The following is a 24113-nucleotide window of genomic DNA, read 5'->3' as shown; positions in this document are numbered from 1 at the left end:
TTTTCACAGAACTAGAACAAATAATTCTAAAATTTATGTGGAAACACAAAGGACCCTAAATAGCCAAAACAATCTTGAGAAAGAACAACAGAGCTGGAGGTAGCACATTCCGTGATTTCAGACTACAGTAATCAAGACAGTGTGGTACTGGCACAAAAACAGACACGTGATCAATGGAACAGAATAGAGAGCCTAGAAACAAACCCATACTTAAATCTATGACAAAGGAGGCAAGAATATACAAAGGGGAAATGACAGCTTCTTCAATAAATGGTGCTGGGAAAATGGGACAGCTACATGCAGAAGAATCAACTGGACTACTTTCTCACACCATCTACAAAAATAAACTCAAAATAGATCAAAGACTTAAATGTAAGACCTGAAACCATAAGACTCCCAGAAGAAAACATAGACAGTATGCTCTTTGTTATTGGTCTTAACAATTTTTAAAAATTAATTAATTAATTTTAATTTATTTATTTTTGGCTGCGTCAGGTCTTTGTCGTTGCGTGTGCAGGCTTTCCCTAGCTGCAGCGAGCGGGGGCTACTCTTCATCGCGGTGCATGGGCTTCTCATCGCTGTGGCTTCTCTTGTTGCGGAGCACAGGCTCTAGGCGCACGGGCTTCAGTAGTTGTGGCACACGGGCTCAGCAGTTGTGGTTTGCAGGCCCTGGAGTACAGGTTTGGTAGTTGCAGCGCATGGGCTTCATTGCTCTGCAGCATGTGAGATCTTCCCGGACTGGGGCTCGAACCTGTGTCCCCTGCATTGGCAGGTGGATTCTTAACCACTGCACCACCAGGGAAATCTGGTCTTAGCAATTTGGGAGGAGCTGTGTCTCCTCAGGCAAGGGGAACAAAAGCAAAAATAAACAAATGGAACTACATCAAATTAAAAAGCTTTTGCATTGGGACTTCCCTGGTGGTCCAGTGGTAAATAAAGAATCTGCCTTCCAATGCAGGAGACACGGGTTCGATCCCTGGTCGGGGAACTAAGATCCCACACGCCACTGGGCAACTAAGCCTATGCGCCACAACTACTGAGCCCACGCATCTCAACTAGAGAGGCTGCATACCACAAACCACAAAACCCATGCGCTCTGGAGCCCAAACGCCACAACTACAGAGCCCAAGTGCTCTGGAACCTGCGCCCCACAACTAGAGAGAGAAAAACCCACACGCCACAACTAGAGAGAAGCCCACGGGCTACAACTAGAGAGAAGCCCACACGCCACAACGGAGAGCCCGCGCACCACAACAAAAAGATTCTGCGTGCCACAACTAAGACCTGACGCAGCTAAAAATAAAAATAAATTAAGAAAAAAAAGAGAGTAGACGGATGTAACCCTAAAAAAAAACAAAAGAAAAACCTTTTGCACAGCAAAGGAAACTACCAACAAAACTAAAAGGCTACCTACTGAATGGAGGAAGGTATTTGCAAACAATATATCTAATAAGGGGTTAGTATCCAAAATTTTCAAAGAAGTCATACAACTCAACATCAGAAAAACCCCCAAACAAACAACAATTTTAAAATGGGCAGAAGACATGAATAGACATTTTTGCAAGACATATAAATGGCCAACAGGCACATGAAAAGATGCTCAACATCAGGAATTCCCTGGTGGTCCAGTGGTCAGGACTCCGAGCTTCCATTGTAGGGGGCATGGGTTCAATCCCTTGTCAGGGGACTAGATCCCGCATGCCACAACTAAGATTTCTCATGCCGCAACTAAAAAGATCCCACATGCAGCAACGAAGATCCTGAATGCCACAACTAAGACCCGGCACAGCCAAAGAAATAAATATTAAAAAAAAAAAAAAAAAATATGCACCCCTGTGTTCGTTGCAGCATTATTTACAATAGCCAAGATAAGGAAGCAACCTGAGTGCCCAGAAATAGATGAGTGGATAAAGAAGATGTGGTATATATGCAATGAAATATTAGCCATAAGAAAAGAGTGAAATCTTGCCATTTGTGACAACGTGGATGGACCTAGAGGGTATTATGCTAAGTGTAATAAAAGAGACAGAAAATGATAGGTGTTGGTGAGGATGTGGAGAAAAGGGGACCCTCATGCACTATTGGTGGAAATGAAAATTGATACAGCCACTATGGAAAACAGTAGGAAGTTTCCTCAAAAAATTTGCAATAAAACTACCATCCAATCCAGCAATTCCACTTCTGGGTATTTTTCTGAAAGAAAACAAAAACACTAATTCAAAAAGTAATGTTCACCCTTATGTTTATTGCAGCATTATTTACAATAGCCCAAGATATGGAAGCAACCTAAGTGCCCACAGATAGATGAGTAGATAAAGAAGATGTGAGATATATATATATATATATATATATATATACCGTGTAATGTTACTCAGCTGTAAAAAAGAATGAGATGTTGTCGCACCATGTATGATCCTAGAGGGTATTATGCTAAGTGAAATGAGTCAGACAAAGACAAATACATAGGATTTCACTTACATATGGAATCTAAAAAACAAAACAAATGGACGAACACAACAAAACGAAACAGACTGGTAGATACAGAGAACAAATGGGTGATTGCCAGAGGGGAGGGAGTTGGGAGGGTGAGTGAAATAGGTGAGGGAGGTTAAGAGATACTACAAACTAAAAAAAAAATTTAAAAAAAAGATATTATAAACTTCCAGTTACAAAATAAATGTCACAAGGGTGAAATATACAACATGGGGAATATAGTCAATAGTATCGTAGTGTTTTTGTATGGTGACAGATGGTAACTAGACTTACCATGGAGCTGATGTAATGTATGAAAACATCGAGTCACTCTGTTGTGTACTTCGAACCAACATAGTGTTGTAGGTCAATTATACTTCAATTAAAAAATAACAATAGGGAATTCCCTGGAGGTCCAGTGGTTGGGACTCCACTCTTTCACTGCTGAGGGCCCGGGTTTGATCCCTGGTCAGGGAACTAAGATCTTATCAGCTGTGTGGTGCAGCCAAAAAAACCAAAACAAAACAAAAAACAATAAATGGGGCTTCCCTGGTGGCGCAGTGGTTAAGAGTCCACCTGCCAGTGCAGCGGACACAGGTTCAAGCCCTGGTCCAGGAAGATCCCACATGCCACGGAGCAACTAAGCCCGTGCACCACAACTACTGAGCCTGCACTCTAGAGCCCGGGAGCCACAACTACGAGCCTGCGTGCGGCAACCACTGAAGCTTGCGTGCCTAGAGCCTGTGCTCCGCAACAAGAGAAGCCACCGCAATGAGAAGCCCGCACACCGCAAGGAAGAGTAGCCCCCGCTCACTGCAACTAGAGAAAGCCCGCACGCATCAACGAAGACCCAATGCAGCCAAAAATAAATAAAAGAAAAATAAATAAATTTATAAAAAAAACAACAAAATGATAAATGAATAAATCCCTTCTAGTTTAGAACAAAATGATATAGAACATTTTTATCTCCCATGAACTTACACTTTGCAGGAAGTGCACACACGTCTCTCCAGCCTGAGACTTCTGATCTGCCTTCTGTCGCTTTAGATGAGCTTGCCTGTTGTGGAATTACACAGAAACAGAATCCTGCAGAGTGTTCTCTTTTGTGATGGAGCTCTGTTGTAAAAGCAGAGCTCATGTCCCTCTGGTCTTTAGAACATGTTCTTCTCCCAGGTGGCAAGAGGGCAAGTGCTTTATTCCCATCTGACTTAATGGTCTTGAATTTAAATCTCATGATCTGATTCCGATATATATAAAAGTAAAATGCTATAAAAATCCACGCAGTATTTGTTCTAACCTTGTGGCCCCGTTTTGAAGGTCAAAGATGAGCCAGACTCTCCTCCTGTAGCACTTGGCATGGTGGACCGCTCGCGAATCCTGCTGTGTGTCCTCACCTTCCTGTGCCTCTCCTTTAACCCCCTGACCGCCCTGCTGCAATGGGGAGGGGCCCACGACTCGGACCAGCGTCCACACTCAGGCTCTGGCCGCAGCATGCTGTCTCTCGAGTCAGGTAGGTGGAAGGCCCCTCGTGCCACCCGGGCCTGGGTGGGCTGCTGTGGCAGGAGAAGGCCCTGCATGCAGCCACTCGGCTTGTCCGCCAGGTCCCGAAGGGCTTTCGTAGGGGGCCCCCGCCTGCTTGCTTCTGATAGGGACTGGCATAAGTCGCATTTCAGAAGTAACAGGGCAAACCCAAGTTCAGTCAGAAAGAGCAAAACAAATCAGGACCCTGCACTGCCTTAATTGGGGGTTTGAGGGTGTGGCTGTTTGAAGGAGGATGTGGTCTTCTTACTGCCTGAGTCATTAAACCAGTGGCCTAACCCTGCCTTGGCTAACAAAGATTTTTGTGGCATCCTGCCCCATAGAGACAAGGGCTACAGGGTTCCTAGTTAGGCTGTAGAACCATCCCAAATTTGCTATCGTGTGGATTAAGGTGCATGTATTATTCCCCCCCTGTGCACTTCGACATTGCTACTACATGAAGCAATCGCATTTGTTCCAAAAATGAGGTAGGAGGCTCTTTGCTCTCACAGTGAGGGGTCAGTCAGGTGCCCTGCAGTCTCCCAGGGCTGCTTCAGGAGGTGCTTCCCCACGGGCTCAGCTGAGACGCTCCTCCTTAGGTTCTGCGGGCTGGTTTGACTGGATGATGCCAACGCTCCTCTTGTGGCTGGTGAACGGTGTGATTGTCCTGAGCGTCTTTGTGAAGCTGCTGGTCCACGGGGAGCCAGTGATCCGGCCGCATTCGCGCTCCTCAGTCACCTTCTGGAGGCACCGGAAGCAGGCAGACCTGGACCTGGCCCGGGTGAGTCCTGCCGCCTGCCTTTCCCCTTCCTCCCCCAGGCTCGGCCCATAACTCAGCAACTTATTCCAACACCCCAGCATATAAAAATACCCCGGGGGGCAAGAGGACGAGGGGACCCTACCCCCAACAGTTACAGGGCAGCGGAGGAGAGGGCACCTAGGCAGAAGTGATTCCACGGACACGAGCTGATCTCTAGTCTGTAATATGACGGGAGAGTAAAGTGCTCTGGGAGTCTGGGGTGTGAGCAGAGTGGTCAAGAGCAGGAAGGCCCTTCCAAGGGGAGAGGATGGCAGGAATAGGTGGGCTTCTGGGGGACTAGCAAGTAGATGGGTATGTCTGGAGTGTAGGGTATGTCGGGGGAGACGAGGGCTAAGGCTGGTAGTGTAGCTAGGGCCCAAGTTGGAGACGTATTTGACTAGCAACTGATTTGAGGTTTTTGTCCCAGTTCTCTGGAGAACCAGGAAGGTTTTTGAGCAGGAAAATTTGCTGCAAGTCCTCTTTTGAAATCAACAAGGGAGTTTATGGGAAGGATTCTGGGGCAAACTCACGGCACGGAAGGAAGAGTTAAACACCCGTGTCTCGGGAGGAGCAAGGACCAGTCCAGCCCTCGGCAGCAGGTAGCCATGGGCTTGCTCTCCCCGCCTGCCAGCTGCGGACCCTACAAGAGAGAATTTGGCCAGCCAGTCTGTCAGTGGACCTGTCAGCCATGTCCAGGGCTGCGGCTACTGCAATATAGGTGTGGTTGTTGGCGCCACCCCTAACACAGGATGACACGTACCCCTAGATGTTTATCCTAGAGACAGGTTCAGGGCTGTGTTTTACGAACGTCATTCTGGTGGCTGTATGAAGGGTGAGTTGGAGGAGGGAGACACAGATGCATGGAAGCAAGTGAGGGTGCTCTTAGAGGAGGCTGGGTGAGAGGTGACAAGGAGCTGGAAATTGAAAGGAAAGGCATGAATTCAAGAAATACCTGGGATGTGAAATGGAAGGAAAGTGGCAGTGACAGTGACTCAGAGATGGGGGAGGCTGGAAGCTGTGGTGGGCTCTGTCTAACCGTGTTGCTTGAAAGTGCTGTGAGAGGGCCCTGAGGGTGAGAAGCTTCCCGACCAGGAGGCAGGCCGTGGTGGCCAAGATGGGTCGGGACCAGGGTGTGCTGGAAGCTGTGCGTCTGCCAGGGGAGGGCACTCAAGGGCGAGTTGGATTGGTGAGTTGGAAGAGACAAGAGCCAAAGCCCGAGCCTTAGAAACAGCCAACCTTCCTGGGAAAGACGGGAAGGAGGAGCCAGGAGACACAGAGAAAGGCCCACCTCCTTTGGAACCTGTAAACACAGGTGCTTCTCCTGGCTGGAAGGATGGCAGCACCACCTCAGAGATTGTCATCCTCAGAGCGTTGGCATCCACTTTCCCCTTGTAAGGATCCTCTTTTCTGTAATGGTGCAGGAAGGAAAGTACAGGTATCATACCCACTGCGTGATGGGAAAGGAGAAGAGCGTTTACTCCAGTTTCTCAAGACTGTGTCGCCTTCAGTAATGAGAAAAACAGAGAAAAAGGCCTTCAATACAGGGCAGTAGACTCCCTGCTAGACCCTCTCAGGTTGGCAGAGAGTTGTTCAGATCCTTGGTTAGAGTAGTTTAGCTGTGTATTTGCCTAAAACTGTGGTTCTCAAACGTCAGCAGACATTAGGATCACCCAGAGGCCCTGACCCCAGAGGCTCTGATTCATTAGGTCGGGGGATGGGGGGGGAGGGTTAGGGTGAGGCACCAAGAATTCACATTTCTCACAAGATTCCCAGAAACCAGTAGCATCTAACAAGATGCTACTGATCTCTGGGAACCACACTTTGAGAACCTAAAAGATCACATCGTTCATCATCTAGATCCATGTCATCACCATATGTATGAAAGCTACGTACATAAATTCTGAAATTCTGAATAGTATTTGCTTGAAGATATAACACAGTACCATCCCAATTTAGTAGAAAGACTGGGAGGAAATATATTAAAATGTCAGCAGTCATTCTTTCTGGGGGATAAGATTACAGGTGATTTCTTTTCACTTTTTTGTAGCTTTCTAAATTTTCCCAGATTTTCTTCAGTGAGTATGTATTACTCTAATAGTCGGGAGGGGTGAAGAGAAAGTAAGAGTTTTTGTTAAAGTAAACAAAAAGGCCACACCAAGGCCAGCGAACATTACACCTTCTTGCCTCTTGCTAGGGGGATTTTGCAGCTGCCGCTGCAAACCTGCAAACCTGCCTGTCGGTGTTGGGCCGGGCACTGCCCACCTCCCGCCTGGACCTGGCCTGCAGCCTCTCCTGGAACGTGATCCGCTACAGCCTGCAGAAGCTGCGCCTGGTGCGCTGGCTGCTCAAGAAGGTCTTCCAGCACCGGCGGGCCACCCTGGCCACTGCCGCAGGCTTTGAGGAGGAAGCTAAGACCAGCGCTCGGGATGCAGCCCTGGCCTATCACAGGCTGCACCAGCTGCACATCACAGGTGAGGGCTGCCACCACGGCCTGTCTTGCCTCGAAGTGCCCCCATGCCATCACTCCACCCTGGCGCAGTTTGCCAGTTTTCTGCCCCAGCTGAATGATGTCCCCTTCACACTACCCGTTTAGGATGGTTAGACAAACAGCTACAGCGGTAAAGATTGCAGTTCATCAATTTAAGACACACATTTTTCACATTAACATCTCTACGCTTGGCTTTGTCCTCTACACAATGAATGTCATGGTTGAGTTGGCAGTGTTTTTTCCTTGGTGGTACTTAATAGTGAAACTTAAAATTGATGGCATCTTAGATTCAGTGAAATATGATCATTTATTTCATTCAACGAACTCCTGCTCTAATGGAGAAGCAGACAGGTGAGCAAGTGAATTACAGTTCAGTGTGGTAGAGGTAGCAGAAGAATTGGATTTCAGTTCAGGGGAAGGGGTCCTTATTGGGGAGGGTTTCAGGAAAGGCTTTCTGGAAAAGGAAAGGCTTTGCACGAAAGGATGCGTAGAGTTCACCAGCTCTGCAGAAGGGGAGGTGCCTTCCAGGCAGAGGGATGCATGTTCCCAAGGAGGAACCCCACGTGGGTAGCTCTGGAGGAGAATATTTCAGTGGTCCCCAAGGTTGGCTGTGCAAGGGGAGAGGGATGGGAGCCAGTGCAGTGGAGGAAATGATGTCATCAGGTCTGTGCTTCTGAGGTCGAGAAGATTCGCTCTGAAGAGAGCATTGAGGCTGCCTTCAGGGAGGACCAGTGGAAGCTAATGCAGGTGCCAAGAGGACAGGACAGAGATAAAGGAGAAGGTGGGGTTGACAGGCCTTGGGGACTCATTGGACGGGAAGGGTAAGGAAAGGAGCTAGCTAAGATGGTTCTCTGGTTTCTTGCTTGAGCGTTTGGGTGAACGCTGTTGCCACCAGCAAAGGTAAGGAAAACGAGAGGAGAAGCAGTTTTCTAGGGAGGAGGTGAGAAGTTCCGCTCGGGACACTTGCCTGTGAGACACCGAGGGGAAATGATGCAGTGGTGGGGGCCATGCTGGATCTGCAGGCCAAGGAAAGGAGCTAGGTCTTTGGCCTGCAGGTGAGAATGAAAACCATGGGTGCTGATGAGAGGGCTTGTGGTGAAGGGGGGCCCCTCGAGGGCATGTGGAAGGAGACCCACACGGAAGGGGCAGGCCCGGGACAAGGAGTCGGGCAGAGGCTGCCTGAGAGGTGGTCAGGCAGGAGAGGCCAAGATGCTTGGTGTCGAGGGAGCAAAGTCAGAGGGTTCAAGAAGGCAAGTTGCTGCTGGGCCATCGATAAGATGAGGGCAGAGAACAGCAGTGGGATGTGGTAACAGGATATAGGGCCCTGGTGGCTGAGGGAGGGAGCTTCAGCCCAGGCCCTAGGGGGAGTGGAGATGAGACACTGGAGCCAGCTGTGGGGTGTGAACACCTGGGGCCTTCGTAGAGTTCTAGCAGAGGGCCATTTGCAGACCTACCCTGCTTCTCTGTCCCATCAGTGTGCCCGGGCCCGGGGGGAGGGAAGCAGCTCCATCCCAGGTCTCTGATCTGGAGGCTGCATCTGTTCAGGAGAATTCCAGCTGGGATGGTTCACATCACTCATTCTGCCCACATTCACTGAGCACTCTGTGGGCCTGGCCCCGCGCAAGGCACCAAGAGGACAGAGGTGACACGGTCCCCACACTGCCCTCCGCCTTCCTTCCCTGCAAAGGAGAAAGCCCAGTCAGTGGTGCCTCCCGGGGGGGACCAACACCTAACGCCTGTGCAGAATGAAGTCCGGAGGCTGATAAAAGACCAGAGAGGCTGGGTGGGATTGGGAGGCCTGGCTGGGCCACCCCTGAGGCTCAGCAGAGTGAGGCGCCTGCTTGCCTTGGGCACCTCCCTGCACTGTGGTGAGGACTGAAGCAGGCAGCAGCGTGAAAGCCTCAGAGCCTCGACGGGCCCCGGGGCCTGAGCAAGGGCACTCTGGTCCCCGAGTTCAGGACCACCGCAGATGAGCTGTACAGCCCTCACGGGAGGGTTAGTAAGCCTCTCCTGGCCTTCCACCTCCGCCCCATGATGTGTCCGCTGTCACGGCTCAGTTGTGTGTCACGTCCCCCCACCTCAGGAGGGTGTGCGCTTATATACCGTGGGGTCTTGTTGAATGAAAATAAAGTCACGTCAGTTTGTTCTTGGGTTTTTGTCTTTAATTTTTATAACCTTTCTCGCAACATTTGGAGACGCAGGATTGTGTTAGCAGGACGTGGCCATGCTGTTGACGCCGTTTTGGAAAGCATTGGAGTTTGCGCCTCTGAGTCCTGTTCACCGGCCTGCAGTCACAGCCACTCCCCATTACACAGGGCTGGGGCCACGGGCCAGACCTGTGACCTGTGTTTTCTCTTGTCCCCAACAACCTGTGAGGCAGAAAGGAGCACACTGCTACGAAGTCACAGAGCCTGGCACCCCATCCAGGACTGTGTGATCACCGAGCTCACAGACTTTCTCCTTTGGTTCTGCTGGTGCTCCGATTGTGCTTGAGGAAGCAGGAAAAAGCTTGGGTCGAGGGAATCTGTCAACAGTCGTTGTCCGTTTCTGCCGCCATAGGCAAGCTTCCTGTGGGATCCGCCTGTTCAGACGTACACATGGCTTTGTGCGCTGTGAACCTGGCTGAATGTGCAGAGGAGAAAATCCCCCCGAGCACGCTGGTTGAGATCCATCTCACGGCCGCCATGGGGCTTAAGACGCAGTGTGGAGGCAAGCTGGGCTTCCTGGCGGTAAGTGTGCTTCAGATCCCTCCTGTGGACCTTCGCTGAGTGCCCTTCCCAGCCAGGAGCCAAGATGTGAACACAGGTGTGGGCCCCCGCCCTTGGGGGGCTGACCACCTAGAGGGGTAGACATTCATTCAGTGGGTCATTCCGCAAATACTTAGGGCAGTGAACACAACAGACGAAATTCCTCCCTTAGAAGCATAACAAGGCATTTTAGTGCCCTGAGGTGAGAAGGTTGATTCAGTGATAAGAGCGACCTGTATTCAGGGATTAATATATGACTCCTCTGCTTGGAATCTTCTGGTGTGTCTCCTGGTTCTTTTGTTCACTCAGAAGTATTCTATTTGGTACCTTGTGTTGATCACGGCAGTGTGCAATGTATGTCTTGTGAGGAGCTCAGGTCAGATTCTGGGGTGGGAACTGGGGTTTCAGGCGCCTCCAGTGAGCCTGCCACAGGGCCAGCCTCGGGAATTCACAACTGGATAATTCACAGTCCTTGTTACCAGCTAGTTCCCAGCCTCTGCTGACCTCAGGCTTCCTCTTACTGCAGCAGACACAGGCACGTTTCATTCAATGTCTACTTTGGGTAGGCTGACGAACACATCAGCTGTTTCAGAAAAGAATGATCACATCCCCCCTATCCATTTCCATATCTCATTAATAACGCTGATGAGCTGAGAATGAGCAGGACCGTGCCCTGTGGTGACGCTGATACGTTTCTTGAAGTGTGTCACCGTAATCTGGGTGACGAAGGGCATAGGAGAGCCCAGTGTACTTTCTGTGTCGCAACCCCGTTTCCAAGACCCAAATAAGACGTTCATTCAGCAAACGTGACTGAGTCCCTGCTCTAGGCCAGGCACTTCCCAGGGAGGACGTGCAGTGGCAAGCAGGACATTCGCCCTGCCTGGGGGAGCACATAGTCTGTCAGGGAAACCAGGCCAGGACCAGGCCTTCAGGGCAGTAGATGAGTGTGAGGGTGGGGCTGATCTGGCTGCCCAGAGAGCACACTGGGCTCCCGACCCCATCTTAGAGGAAGTCAAGGTGGGCTTTCTGGGCAAAGTGAATCTAGGCTGAGAGCAGTCCTAGTGCTCTGGGCCAATGTCGTTACATTTGTAACTTCTCTGCCCCCCAGAAGTACTTTGAAGGCATTAATTTTACGGAAATACAACATACATACAGAAAAATAGGCACATTTTAACTTAACAGCTCTTTTTACAAAGTGAACTTACGCATGTAAACAACCACCCAGATCAAGAAGTGGTACGTTCCCATCACCCCCAAAGCCTCCTGCAGGCCTTCACTCATGCTGCCCCCTCAGGGGTAACCATCATTCTGATTTCTGTCACCGTAATTTAACCCACCTGTTGTTTGTTGTTCCTGTAAACCTTTTATTGAAGTACAATATACATGTAGAAAAGTACGCAAATTATAAATACACAGGTCAGGGACTTCCCTAGTGGTCCAGTGGCTAGGACTCCGCGCTCCCAATGTAGGGGGGCCCGGGTTTGATTCCTGGACAGGGAACTAAATCCCACATGCCGCAACTAAAAAAGATCCCACATGCTGCAACTAAAGATCCCGCGTGCCGCAACTAAAGATCCCACGTGCCGCAATGAAGATCCTGTGTGCCGCAACTAAGTACTTATTTGGCACAGCCAAATAACTAATAAATAAGAAAATATTTAAAAATAATATTAATAAATAAGTAAATAAATAAATACACAGGTCAGTGACTTCACAAAATGAACACACTCTTATAACCAGCAGACAGATCAAGAAGCAGAACACGACCAAGATCCCAGAAGCCTACCTTGGGCCCCTTGCAGTCAGCAAACTGCCCCTCCCCTCAAGCCCTCCAGTCAGGTGACCACCATCCCCATGAAAGGAGAGTCACATATATGTCCTGTATATGTCTGACTGTCTTCGCTCAGTGTCACGTGTAAGGTTCATTTATGTTGCGTGTACTTACAGATTGCCCATTCTCATTACGTTATAGTAGTCCATTGTATGACTAGACGCTTACAAATGGACTTTTGGGTTGTTTCCTGTTTTTGGTTATTGTGAACAGTGCTGCTGTGAACATCCCTGTTCATCTTTCAGTGAACATGTGACTGCGTTTCTGGGATGGCGCTGCTAGGTCAGAGGTTATGCATATGTTCAGCTTCAGTAGACACTGCCTGACAGTTTTCCAAAGTGGATGTACCAATTTTCACCTCACCAACAGTGGAAAGAGTTCCAGTTCTGCACCCTCACCAACCACGTGACAGTGTTGTTTTTTTAGCCCTGCTGGTGGTATCTCATAGTTTTCATTTGCAATTCCCAGGTGATGAAGGATGTTGAGCACCTTATCATTGGCCATTGGGATAGTTTGTTGGCCATTTGATCATTGGCCATTGGGATAGTTTGTTGGCCATTTGGATAGCCTCTTTTGTGAAAACCCTGTTCGAGTCTTTTATCTGTTTTTTATTTGTGACGTCTTTCTTTTTGTTGGTTTGAGGAGTTCTTTTTTCTGGCTATGATCCTTTGTTGGATATATGCTTTGCATATATTGTTTCCCTCTGTGACTTGCCTGTTCTCTCTCTCAGTGGTGTTGATTGATGAGCACAAGTTTTTTTTTTTTTGGCTGTGGTGGGTCTTTGTTGCTGTGTGTGGGCTTTCTCTAGTTGCGGTGAGCAGGGTCTACTGTCTTCGTTGCGGTGCGCGAGCTTCTCATTGTGGTGGCTTCTCTTGTTGCGGAGCATGGGCTCTAGGTGCGTGGGCTTCAGTAGTTGTGGCACGAGGGCTCAGTAGCTGTGGCTCGCAGGCTCTAGCGCGCAGGCTCAGTAGTTGTGGCGCACGATCTTAGTTGCTCCGCGGCATGTGGGATCTTCCCGGACCAGGGCTCGCACGCCTGTCCCCTGCATTGGCAGGCAGATTCTTAACCACTGCACCACCAGGGAAGCCTGAGCATAAGTTCTTAATGTTCATGAAATCCAGATTATTCATCTTTTCCTTAGCAATTAGACATTTTATGTCCTGTTTAATATATCTTTATCCTACCCCAAAGTCATGAAGATACTCTCCTATGGCATCTGCTAGTCACTTTATTTTCAAATGTTCACACATAGGTCTATAATCCACTTAGAACGGATTTTTGTATGAGCTGGAGGTAGGGGTGCAAGATCGACTTTTTTTCATATGTATTATCTCCCAACCCCAGAATCTGTTGTTAAAATGACTGCCCTTTCCGCACCGCACCAAGTGGCACCTTTTGCTTAAATTAAATGTCCACGTGTGATGAGTCTCCTTCTGGACGCTCTAGTCAGTTCCATTGCACCAACACCGCACACCGCTAATGGCCAACCCCTCGAATACGTCTTGATATCTGGAAGTGTCAGTCCTCCGGCTTTAGTGACTAGTGTTTGCTCTTCACCTTGCCATATAAATTTTAGGCTCATCCCGTCATCCCAGAAATCCCACTGGGGTTTTGATTGTCGTTGTTGCTAAGACACAGGTGTTCTTTAATGGGCTACTCAGCCCATTTGAGGAAGGCATGTGTGTAACAGCTGAGGATCAGGAAAATGGTTCCCTAATGAGTGTCCCCCACCCCAAAAATATTGGGTATGCCTAACAAGCAGTGAGCAGTTTAATGTGCATTTCCTCAGTTTTCTTCCTGCACGTCAGACATATATGCATTATAATTTATTTAATGTGATCATATCAGAAACCCTGTTTTGCCACTTGCTTTTTTCAACCAGATTATAAGTCTTGGGCCTCTTTCTTTGTTGCCTTCTATTCCACTTGCTGCTCCAGCATGTGTAAATACTGTCCTTGATGGAGCCAGTGTGCCGCTGCTAGATGTTTGGGTTGTTTCCAGCATTTGCGGTTAGAAACAGTACTGCGGGAAGTACCCTCACCCGCTTGTACAATACCTCTTCAGGTTAAGTCTAGAGGTGGTGATGCTGGGTCAAAGAGTATCAATATTTGGAAAATCAGTGGTATCGCCAAGTGTGCATTTTCAGTAAGGTGGGAAGAGGAGAGGAACCAGTCTCTAGGAAAGTAGCTGCCCCTCTCATCTGTTTGCTTCTCTTGGAAGGGGAATGAGAGACCCAGATAGTACTTTCTTAAATAGGAAGAAGCTTTGAATTTGAATTTGAAGGTGGAATGTATTTAGCCAGCAAATGAGTCAGGCATTGGGGGTCACGCAGAGGGCTGGCCTCCGTGAAAATGGTGTAGACCAGAGGTTGCCAAGCTTTCTTGGTTCGCGGCACCCTTTGTGCCTCAGTAATTTTTTTCATGGTTTCCTTGGGCTAAAGGAAATACCTAACAGTTCTGTTTGTTAATTAGGTGCAAACATCTTAATAGATACTTGTCTTAACAACTTAGTGGCCACTTGGAAAAATAATACACAGAACTGAAGGAAGAAATAATGTTTGAGTTCTATTCTTAATAACCATAGATACTTACTAATGGGATGTGTGTGCCTGCTGCATGTGCCTTCTCAGACTTTGAAATCAGGCTGGACGCCACCACCTTCACTTCCTGTCCCACACCAGCTTTCACGCTGCACTTGCTTTTTATTAAAACAGCCTCCAAAAACTCAGCTTCCCAAAGATGACACCACCCAGAGGACGGTCATGCAGTCTCACATTGAGACCGAACTGCCTCCATCTAGCAGTTTACATGGTGTCTGATTCATGTTGAGCATTGCTGTGTTTCCCCCCAAAGTGTGACATATCCAGCGGCACCCCTGTGGAGTTTGCTGCGGTGCTTTGGGGTCCCTTGGCACACAGTTTGAGAACCGCCGAGTCGGACTGGAGTGGGAGGACGTAACCTGGAGTTGGAACTGGCCCAGGGGTACAGGGTGGCCCTCAGGATCCGAACAGTTCTGAGTCTCCTGCCACAGCCGCTCAATTCAGCAATTAGCAGATGAATTATGGTGGTGAGGTTGCTCCTCAGCCCCAGCTTGAGTGAATTCTGGTGTCTGTAAAATTTAGGAAATGATCATGGGGTGGTAATACCAGGAAAATTAAAAGAGCAACAGAAGTGGGCTTCCCCAGTGGCACAGTGGTTAAGAATCCGCCTGCCAGTGCAGGGGACACGGGTTCGAGCCCTAGTCCAGGAAGATTCCACATGCCGTGGAGCAACTAAGCCCGTGTGCCACAACTACTGAGCCTGCGCTCTAGAGCCCGTGAGACACAACTACTGAGCCCGCGTGCCACAACTACTGAAGCCTGTGCGCCTAGAGCCCGTGCTCTGCAACAAGAGAGGTGACTGCATTGAGAAGCCCGCGCACCACAACGAAGAGTAGCCCCTGCTCGCCGCAACTAGAGAGGAAGCCCACACACAGCAACGAAGACCCAACGCAGCCATAAATAAATAAATGTATTTATTAAAAAAAAAAAGAGCAACAGAAGTTATTTTCTCAGTTTCCCTTCTAGAAGCCATGCCGTGGATGACTATCCCAGGATTTATATTTCTTATTAATTCAAACCACTAAACTGGAGCTCCCCCTCCTGCTGAGATGTGTTATAACTAAAGTTTTTCTTTTCTAAGAATTAAGCTTAAAAATGTATTTTAACTTAATGATTTTCTAAATCGCTTCTCTGGGTTCCTCTTGCAATATCACCTAACCAGGCTTTGTTTCTGCTTCTGTTGGTGACGCTTGGGCCCTTCTTAGGGATCAGTGGTCCTAGATTTCCCCTGGAGCAGCCATCAAGCTCCCTTGCTTGTCGGGTATGTGCTCTCAGGAGAGAGCTGGGGGCAACTGTTAGAAGGTTCGCAGTCTTCAAAGGGCCTGGAATTACCACCAAACCACCCCCAACCTCTGTCCCCTTCAGGCTCCTCAGCTGCTGTTCTCTGACCGTTGCAGTTACAAGCTCACATCCAGGGAGGGCTAGGTTGAGGGTCAGGAGAAGGTCATAGAATTCTCTACATTTGCTCTCCAGTCCCCTTTTTAAAGTATGGTGATCAGCAAAGAGGAGGAAAGGCCATTAGCGCTGCCGGCCCTGTGATTAGAGATTGAAGTGACATGCCCCGCCTGGTCCTGTGAGTGCCATGATAACATTAGAGAACAGTTTGGCCGGGTCCTTTTCTTTTGGATTTAGGCAGCCGTCACCAGGTTCCCCAAGAAAGCCAGTCTCCTTGGTCCATGTTTCTTGAGTGGTACTTTGGCAGGGCTATTTCTGACCCTGGCCTTCAAGTCTTCTGAGGCCATCACAGTAGCTGATGGCTGCTCAGAGCCCAGTAAAGGTCAGAACCATCAGACTGAACCAGACAAGGAGGTGGCTACCTTCGTTGTGGAGGTGAGGGCTGCAGTGTAAAGGTTGAGGTCCACTGCCCGGCCCAGCAGCCCCTCCTCTGGGCTCCCTGCATCTCACGCTTCTCTCTCCCTCCATCCTTCTCTGCTGAGCTTCTCATTCATATTGGCCTGTATCGAGTGGTTTTTATGGGTTGGAAAACATGGGTTTTAGAATAAAGATATCCTTACTCAAAAAATGACACAATTTCTGAAAACATGGTTAGACAGCATCGTCCCTACAATTCTTATTCCTGGGTCCCTGGAGTGATGTTATCCTGTGGGCAGAAGAGGGGCCTGGGAAACTGGGGCACTGGCTCTTTGAATTGTCCAGCAAAGAGGGTGTTCACGTCAAGGACTCATCCAGGGATGGCAGGGGGTTCTCTTTAGGGGGCTGGACGAGTCTCAGGGCTGCCCTTTCACTCCAGTGCTTTCTAGAGTGACAGTGATGGTAAATAACAGTCACTGACCACTTGCTGGGCGCCTGTTCTAAACGCTTCACACTCAGAGGTAAAAGAGATGAAAATTAGTCAAAGCAGAATACGGTTTTGCCTAAAAATACTCTGAAAGATATGTAATTAAAATGACAGATGAGAAAAAGTCCCAGGACCCAGTGGGCCACCTGGCTAGGGTGCAGCGCCATTGACGGGGCTGAGGGCTAAAGTGCCGCGAGGGGCCTGGGAGAGCCCTCCTCAGCTCTGCAGTTGAATGCCAGCACAGCCCAGAACAAGATTCGAGTCGGGTTAGGCAGACCCAGCAGGACAGGGTGCAGCCGGGCCCCCGTGGGTGCCTTGAGGCCCCACCCCCATCCAGCTGGGGCTTGTATGCGGTCATAGAGCCCGGAAGACTCCACCAGGGCCATGGCCCTGGTTTCAGTGAGGGCATTTCCTTCCAGGTATGTGAGTGCCCCAGCCCTCCTGCTGACCTCCCTTCCCCAGTCTGCCTCCACCATGGTGGCGCAGCCAGCGTTCTGCCACCCTGCTGTCACCGTGGTCCTTGTCCTTCCACAGAGCTACTTCCTCAGTCGCGCCCAGAGCCTGTGTGGCCCCGAGCGCAGCGCTGTTCCCGACTCGCTGCGCTGGCTCTGCCACCCCCTGGGTCAGAAGTTTTTCATGGAGCGGAGCTGGTCCGTGAAGTCGGCTGCCAAGGAGAGTCTGTACTGTGCCCAGAGGAACCCAGGTGAGAGCACCTGTGCAGCTATGAGAGCCACCGGTACCACAGGGTGGCTACACTCCAGACACGTGGGGACACAGGATGCCTCAGCCATGTTTTCCTTAAACTCAGGGAGGTCATGAGCCTGGTCAGCAGCTAAGCTGGGTTTGCAGCTCGCCTCTCTCTGACATGCAGAGCCCGTGGTCCTGACATCAGTCACACCGCCACACGTTACTAATGGTGATTGAGCACCAGCTGGAATCTTGCCCTTGTTCTGGGCGCTTTGGAGACTCAGAGGATGTGTGGAGTTGCTGTTTGCTGGCCCCAATCTCCCGCTCCCCCTGGAAAGCAGACAGACATAGACGGAGCAGTTAGGGAACAACAGGCGACAGACGGTCATCAAGTGCTCAGAGTGGTGGCAGGGACAGGGCTCCAGGCGTTGGGAGGCGATGCTGGCTTGCTGTCCCCGGTGTCTGACAGTGATTGGAGTCCCCGCACCCGGCCTTGGAGCAGGAGAGGCTATTCGGGGTGGCTCAGACTTGAGCAGCCGTAGCTTTCTGCTTTCTGCGCTTTTCCTCTCTCTGAACTGGGAGTCTGGGGCGAGTCAGACATGTCCTGCAGGTACAGGGGTGTGTGTCAAACATTTTGTGGGCAAGGGAGGTTCCACCGTCGTTTCTTTTTAATAACTTTATTGCTCAAAGGAAGAGTGATGTACAACACCAGAAAGTAAGGATGAAAGCAAAAGCCATCGTAAATCTCAGCTGCGTCGCCAGGCTGCTTTGTCTGCGCCGTGGACTGCCCCTGGCTCTCTCACCTCTGGTGGCTCTGGCTCTAGGCCTTCTCGCCCAGAATGTGTTCATAAGTGTCCTGCCTCCCCGCTCTTGTCAAATTGAAACCCACACGGCTGTGGCGTGTGAGTGAGGGGAAGGCTGGTGACGCCCTGCCAGCTGGGGGGGCCTGTCGGTGGCAGTCAGCTGTCACAAGCATTGCAAGGCTTCTTGTTTAATAGGCTCAGCCAGACGATTGCCGGCCACAGGCCTCACGCAAAGGCTCTGGTAAGCGGGAGCGGCGTTTCCCTAATCCCGCCAAGCAGCAGCCGGCGCCACGTGCCCCTCTGCTGGCTGTCCTCCTGGGCCGCAGGAGAAGAGGCCGTCCCTGAGACGTGCACAGGTGTACTGTCCACCTTCCCATCTCCTGTCTCCTGACGAGGCTTGTGGCCGCCACACAGCTCCCAACCTTGAACGGAAGCGCTGGCCGTTGCGCCAGGAGGCACAGCACTCCTCACACGCCCCCGGAGCCAGTCCAGGAGCCAGTCCAGGACCCACCCCTCCCCACCCCCATCCCCACCTTCTGACTGTTCAACAAGCAGTGCTGGGGTCTGTTGAGGACGTTTGCCCCGATTCGGAGGGGACAGCTGCTCCTTGGGTTCCTCTCCCCACCCTCTATTTTCTCTGTAAGGCAAAATGAGCCCATAAGTGAGACCCACTTACCCTTCTCCCGGCCTGCCTCCTCTTCCTCAGCCGACCCCATCGCCCAGGTGCACCAGGCCTTCTGCAGGAACCTGCTGGAGCGAGCTGTGGAGTCCTTGGTGAAACCTCAGGCCAAGAAGAAAGCTGCAGACCAGGAAGAGGAGAGCAGGTACTGACCCCAGGAGGGGCCCCCTGCCTTGGGCCGTCTGCCCGGGAAGCGCAGAGGTGGCTGTGAGGCCTAGAAGGAAACAAGCCCTAGTGTAGGGTCAAGAGGGAGATCCAGTGATTCCTTCATGTTTACTTCTTGAACCTGGCAGCCCCGCGAGGGCCCTCTGCGGGCTCTGACCTGGCCTCTTTGCCTTGTACTGCCAGACCAAGGGTATCACTTTCCGCCTTTTTCTCCTTTTTACCCATCCCTTTACCAAGTGGAGTCAGTTCTCGGAGCAGTCAGGGATTTGATTCTTTTGCTTTGCTCTTTGCCAGGGGAAGGGTGGCCTGTGGAGGGTGTGGAGTGGAATGTGGGGAGCTCGGCAGAAGGCAGGCGCTCTGGCCCAGACACCTTGTGGGACCCCGACCTGTACTGAGTGTGTCAGACAGTGTCTTATTCTTACAGAGTTATTGAGTGCAGTCTTTCCTTCACAGAGTCAGACCTGAGAGGCAGACGGGCCAAGGTCACTCTGGTTCACGGCCCAGGTCCTGACTGGAGTGCACCTGAGCGGAGAGGGGAGGGCGGTCCTACCTGGGAGGTCAGAAAACTTCTGGGCAGAGACGACAGTTGAATTAGGTCTTGAAGGGCGAGGGATGCAAGAGAAAGCTGGCTCTCCCGGCAGAGGGGAGAGTGTCAGAACCGGTGTCAGGGCAGCCTGGGGAGAGTGTGAGTGGTGTGAGAGGCAGAGCTCGGGGCGCCTGGTGTGGTGGGTCTCAGAGCTGGGGGCTGACCAGCCAGGCCATGAGCATGGTCCTTGTGTACATTCTGATGTGTGTGGGACCCTTTCTTTTCTTCCTAGTGAATTCTCCAGTGCTCTGGAGTACCTGAAGTTACTTAATTCTTTTGTGGACTCTGTGGGGATTGTGACCGCCCCCTTCTCCAGCAGCTGCGTGCTCAAGTCAGCCCTTGGTAAGCATCTTGTGGGGCAGCTCCGCAGGCCTCAGGTTGCTTGATTCAGCCCTTCACAGCCCTTGTGTCCCAGGGTCCAGGGTTAGTTTTGAGTCTGCACTCGAGAATCTTCTCTGGATCTGAGGTGTGTATCTGCAGCCCCCATGTAGCCCTCATGCACAGTTCCGCCGTGCTGGACAGCGTTTTGGGGCCAGGAGATCATGATTCTCCTAGAAGTGTGACGATGAGTGAGTCAGTGCCCTCCCTGGGCCCTGGATGGGTGGGGCAGGTCAGGAATTCTCCCAAACGCTCAGAACGGGCAGCAAGTGGTCCCGGCACCGGGAGCTGGGGAGGGGCTCACCTTTCAATACACAGTGGTCCCCGGGGCTGCTCTTGGGTCTGACACTCTGCCAAAGAGGCCTTTCATCTGGGCACCTATATTGCTACAGTACCCGTTGCCTTGGGTGGCACAGCACAACCACCGACTGAGTTGTCACCAGGACATTCTTTGCTTCTGTCTCTAAACTGCCATCTGGGTGATGGCACACGAGCTGTCACCTCTTGCGCTTCTGAGGCTGCTGGGGGACAGCGACACGGAGCTCCCTTCTGGCCGCTCTCCCTAGAGAGAGAAGGATCCCAGAGAAGCAGCTGCCCCATTGTGACCACTGACCTCGTGGCCTGTCTTTATTTCAGAGTTTAGAAAAGAACATGTTCTTAGGCCTTTCATCGTACAGGTTCACTGAGAAAACTTAGCCTCAGAGAGGAAAACACTAAAAAGATTCTAACCTGAGCCTGTTACTACAAATACTTTGGAAACACCACTTTTCACAACTGTTGGAAGTTTAGGTTGTTTCCAGCTTTTTACTTAAAAATAACACCACAGTGAACATCTTCGTGGAGCCTTTTTTCTCTAGGCCAATTGCTTTGTGATGGATTGCCAAAAAAATGGGATTACTAGGTTAATAGGAGTGAACGTTTTTAAGGCTGTCAGTACAGATTGCCAAATGTGTTCTGAGATGGTGCTGGTTGGCGCTCCCACCAGAATCGTGTGAGAGGGCAGCCCACAGGCCCCAGCCCATCGCCAGGAGGGAGAGGTGGCACGAACGATGGGAACCAGGTGCAGCCAGCAGGCTCTGGTTTCTGTGGGTGCTGGAGCAGCGTTTGGTTCTGTTCACCTCTAGGTCCAGACGTTGTCTGTCGGTGGTGGACGTCCGCGATCACCATGGCCATCAGCTGGCTCCAGGGAGACGACGCAGCTGTGCGCGCTCACTTTACCGAAGTGGAGCGTGTTCCCAAGGCCCTGGAAGTGACAGAGTGCGTAGCCCCCCTTGACCACTTGCTTGCTTCTCTCCAGGGGAGTCCCCAGCGCCAGCTGTGCCAGGCTCACTGGGTTAGTGGGAGGGAGCAGGTCTGGGTGGCCATCTGGGTGAAGGGTCAGGCAGCCTGGGGACTACATGACAGATGGAGAGATGAAGTGAGGGGGTGAGGGCACCATGGAGAGACCAAACGTGGGGAGCACGTCTGTCCGTGTGTGTCACCCCAGCAGCGGTCCACGCTGCTTCCGGGCCTCCTTGCACAGGCTGATGGGCGGGGAGAGCCGGCAGCCCCCAGCATGTTCAGAAGCTCCCGGTGGAGCCGGGCAGGGTGCTGATGGCTTACAGCCAGCACCGGCTTGTGCAGGCCCGAGGATCCTTCTCTCAGGTGCCAGCACTGCATCCAGTTTCCTCTCCGCCGCCCTCCACCCCGCCACCGGCGCTATCACTAAACAGGCCTTTAGCACAAGGCATCACCGGAGAGCTTTTGACTATCCTCTTGGGGGACTTACGCCTGCTTCTCGGGGGCGTTTGGCCCGTAGTGACGAGCAGCCCGCCGGTGTCCTGGCTGCTTCTGACTGGATCTCAGTGTCCCTGACATCCTCTGCCATTCGAGAGAAATGGTAAAATGCTCCAAGACAGAAAGGCCTCACTGGGTCTTTCCTCAGAGCCAAGGCTGAGCAGATGCTTAACCAGGAGAGCGGGAGGGAGCTGAGAAAAGCAGGTTGAGGCAGTTTCCCTAAAGTCGGTCTGACACTCCAGTTTCATTTAAGTAACCCATTTTTAAGCACCCTGACCAGTGAGCGCCCACCCTGTGTGTGTTTTCTCCCAGCCAACGCACCTGAGGAAACTGAGGCTCAGCGGGCAAATCATCTGAAGTCACCTCACTTCTAAGAACAGAGCCCCAGTGTGCAGCTGAGACCCCCAGCGGGTGTTCCTTCCCCCGAACTCAGTCACTCCGGGGCCCCTTTGCTCTTTAGGGATAATGATGCTGTGGGACCCCTCCCCCAATCCCAGCCTCCCCACTGTCTCCCTGACCTGCTCTATGAAACGAGGCTAAGTTTCTCCGAAGAGTTGAACACCTGGCTTCTGGGGCAATGGCTGTTAGAGAACAGGTGCAGATAATGGGACCAGTACTGTACGTCACCACAGGTAGCAGCGAGTGGTATTGTGGCTACTTTACAGATGAGGAAACTGAGGCACAGATTGTTTGAATGACCATCTTAGGCGGCTTCTTAGTGGCAGCCCTGGTGGTTGAGCCTGCGTCTCTGATCCCTTCCTGTTGGCCACGAGCCGCATTCTGGGGTCTCCTGTACCTCTTCCATGATTCCGTCATTCCTTCTGCGAATACTTAGCTGAGGGCGTACTCGGTGTCGGCTGCGTTCTGGGCTCTGGGAGGCGGCAGTGAACAGGACAGCAAGTTATAGCCGTAAGCGAATAGACAGTGGCCGTCCTGCTCGGCGCCTTCTCCTGTGGGAGCCTTTGCCTGTGCCAGGCCAGTCTCGGCTCCCGTGAAGCAGCCGGCGCATCGCTGGGAGGGGTTCCGGGCCAGAGGCCGGTCAGCCTCCGGGAGTTCGCACAGCGCCTGGTGAGGGAAGGAGGCGCATAATTGGGGGAGCCAGGGGGCCTGACACGGGGGCCAGCCAGAGGAGGCTTGTGGGGGGCAGGACAGGAGAAGGCGGACCAGAGGGCCGGGCAGGTGGAACAAGTCTCAGGAGACAAGTGGGAAATGGTGAGAAAGGGTATTCCAGGCAGAGGCACCCATGTCAGCAGAGGCAAGGAGTGAGGAAGGGAGAGGAGATGAGCTTCGGTTGCCTGGAGCCTGGAGCAGGGTCAGAGGCGGATGGGAGCCAGGCTGAGAAGGGCCTTGTTTAGAGCTTGCTCTCCCTCTGCTCCCCTCACTTCCTCCTCCAGCCATGCTCGTTCCTGGATATTCTCACATGTGTCAGACACTCAGGGCCTTTGCATATGCTGCTTCTCTGCCTGGAACCCTCCTTCCTAGAAATCCACACTCCTGCTTCCCCGGTTCCTTCAGGAGTTCCCTCAGGTTCCTTCTGCGCGAGTGTCACCTTTCCAGAGAGGACGTCCTTGACTATCCTTTATAAAATGCCACCCCCTTCCTCTGCGTGACTTTCCTTCATGGCACGTGCACCACCTGGCATTATGCAGTCAGCATCTAATGCATTTATCATCAGACTCCTTCACTAGGAAATGAACGCCGTCAACCTTCCTTGAATGAGGAAGGTGCTTAGGGGTGGGAAGCCTCCCTCAGTCAGGGCTGGCATTTCCGATCTGGAGCTGGGGATCTGGAACCATTATGATGGCAGCATTTGGTTTAACAGACAGACCCACGTGTCACAGCAGCGAGGGGGCAGTCGTCTCCGGCTTGGGCTCCCCCTTCGTTCTCCACAGGCGACATGCACTGACATCCTGCCTCTTGCCTCTCTCACCGCCCAGGAGCCCCCTGGTGAAGGCCGTCTTCCACACCTGCAGAGCTATGCACGCCTCACTCTCTGGGAAGGCGGACGGGCAGCAGAGTTCCTTCTGCCACTGCGAGAGGGCCAGTGGCCACCTGTGGAGCAGCCTCAACGTCAGTGGGGCCGCCTGCGACCCAGCCCTCAGCCATGTGAGTGGGGGCTTCTCTGGCCCTTCGGGGAGGTGCTCAGCTCTGCTGGGTAGAGCGCTCTGACCTGCCTTGAGCCCACCCAGCCCATGGGGCTGTGCGAAAGACAGACCAGGCAAGCAGCCCCCTTCCCCAGATCGTAGGCTGTGGGTCCAGGTGGGTTTCCTTTCAGTACTTGGACAA

The 24113-nt window shown here is 51.6% G+C and overlaps 1 protein-coding gene across 3 annotated transcripts in view; it reads left to right on the top strand.

Annotated features, from left to right (window-relative positions):
• The window catches only part of SREBF2 (sterol regulatory element binding transcription factor 2), a 60478-nt gene that overhangs the window by 30433 nt on the left and 5932 nt on the right, over positions 1-24113 (top strand). For all 3 annotated transcript variants that reach the window (XM_060164999.1, XM_060165000.1, XM_060165001.1), the window contains 9 exons: positions 3790-3982; positions 4590-4771; positions 6984-7260; positions 9837-10006; positions 17288-17456; positions 18950-19067; positions 19906-20015; positions 21176-21308; positions 23765-23933. In XM_060164999.1, coding sequence (XP_060020982.1) covers positions 3790-3982; positions 4590-4771; positions 6984-7260; positions 9837-10006; positions 17288-17456; positions 18950-19067; positions 19906-20015; positions 21176-21308; positions 23765-23933 — 1521 coding nt within the window. The remainder of the gene's footprint in view (positions 1-3789; positions 3983-4589; positions 4772-6983; positions 7261-9836; positions 10007-17287; positions 17457-18949; positions 19068-19905; positions 20016-21175; positions 21309-23764; positions 23934-24113) is intronic.

This window comes from Lagenorhynchus albirostris, chromosome 11 (genome assembly GCF_949774975.1).
Source record: "Lagenorhynchus albirostris chromosome 11, mLagAlb1.1, whole genome shotgun sequence".
NCBI classification, from domain to species: domain Eukaryota; kingdom Metazoa; phylum Chordata; class Mammalia; order Artiodactyla; family Delphinidae; genus Lagenorhynchus; species Lagenorhynchus albirostris.
Note: the sequence above shows the minus strand (reverse complement) of the source record. Positions and strands in the feature narration are given on the sequence as shown.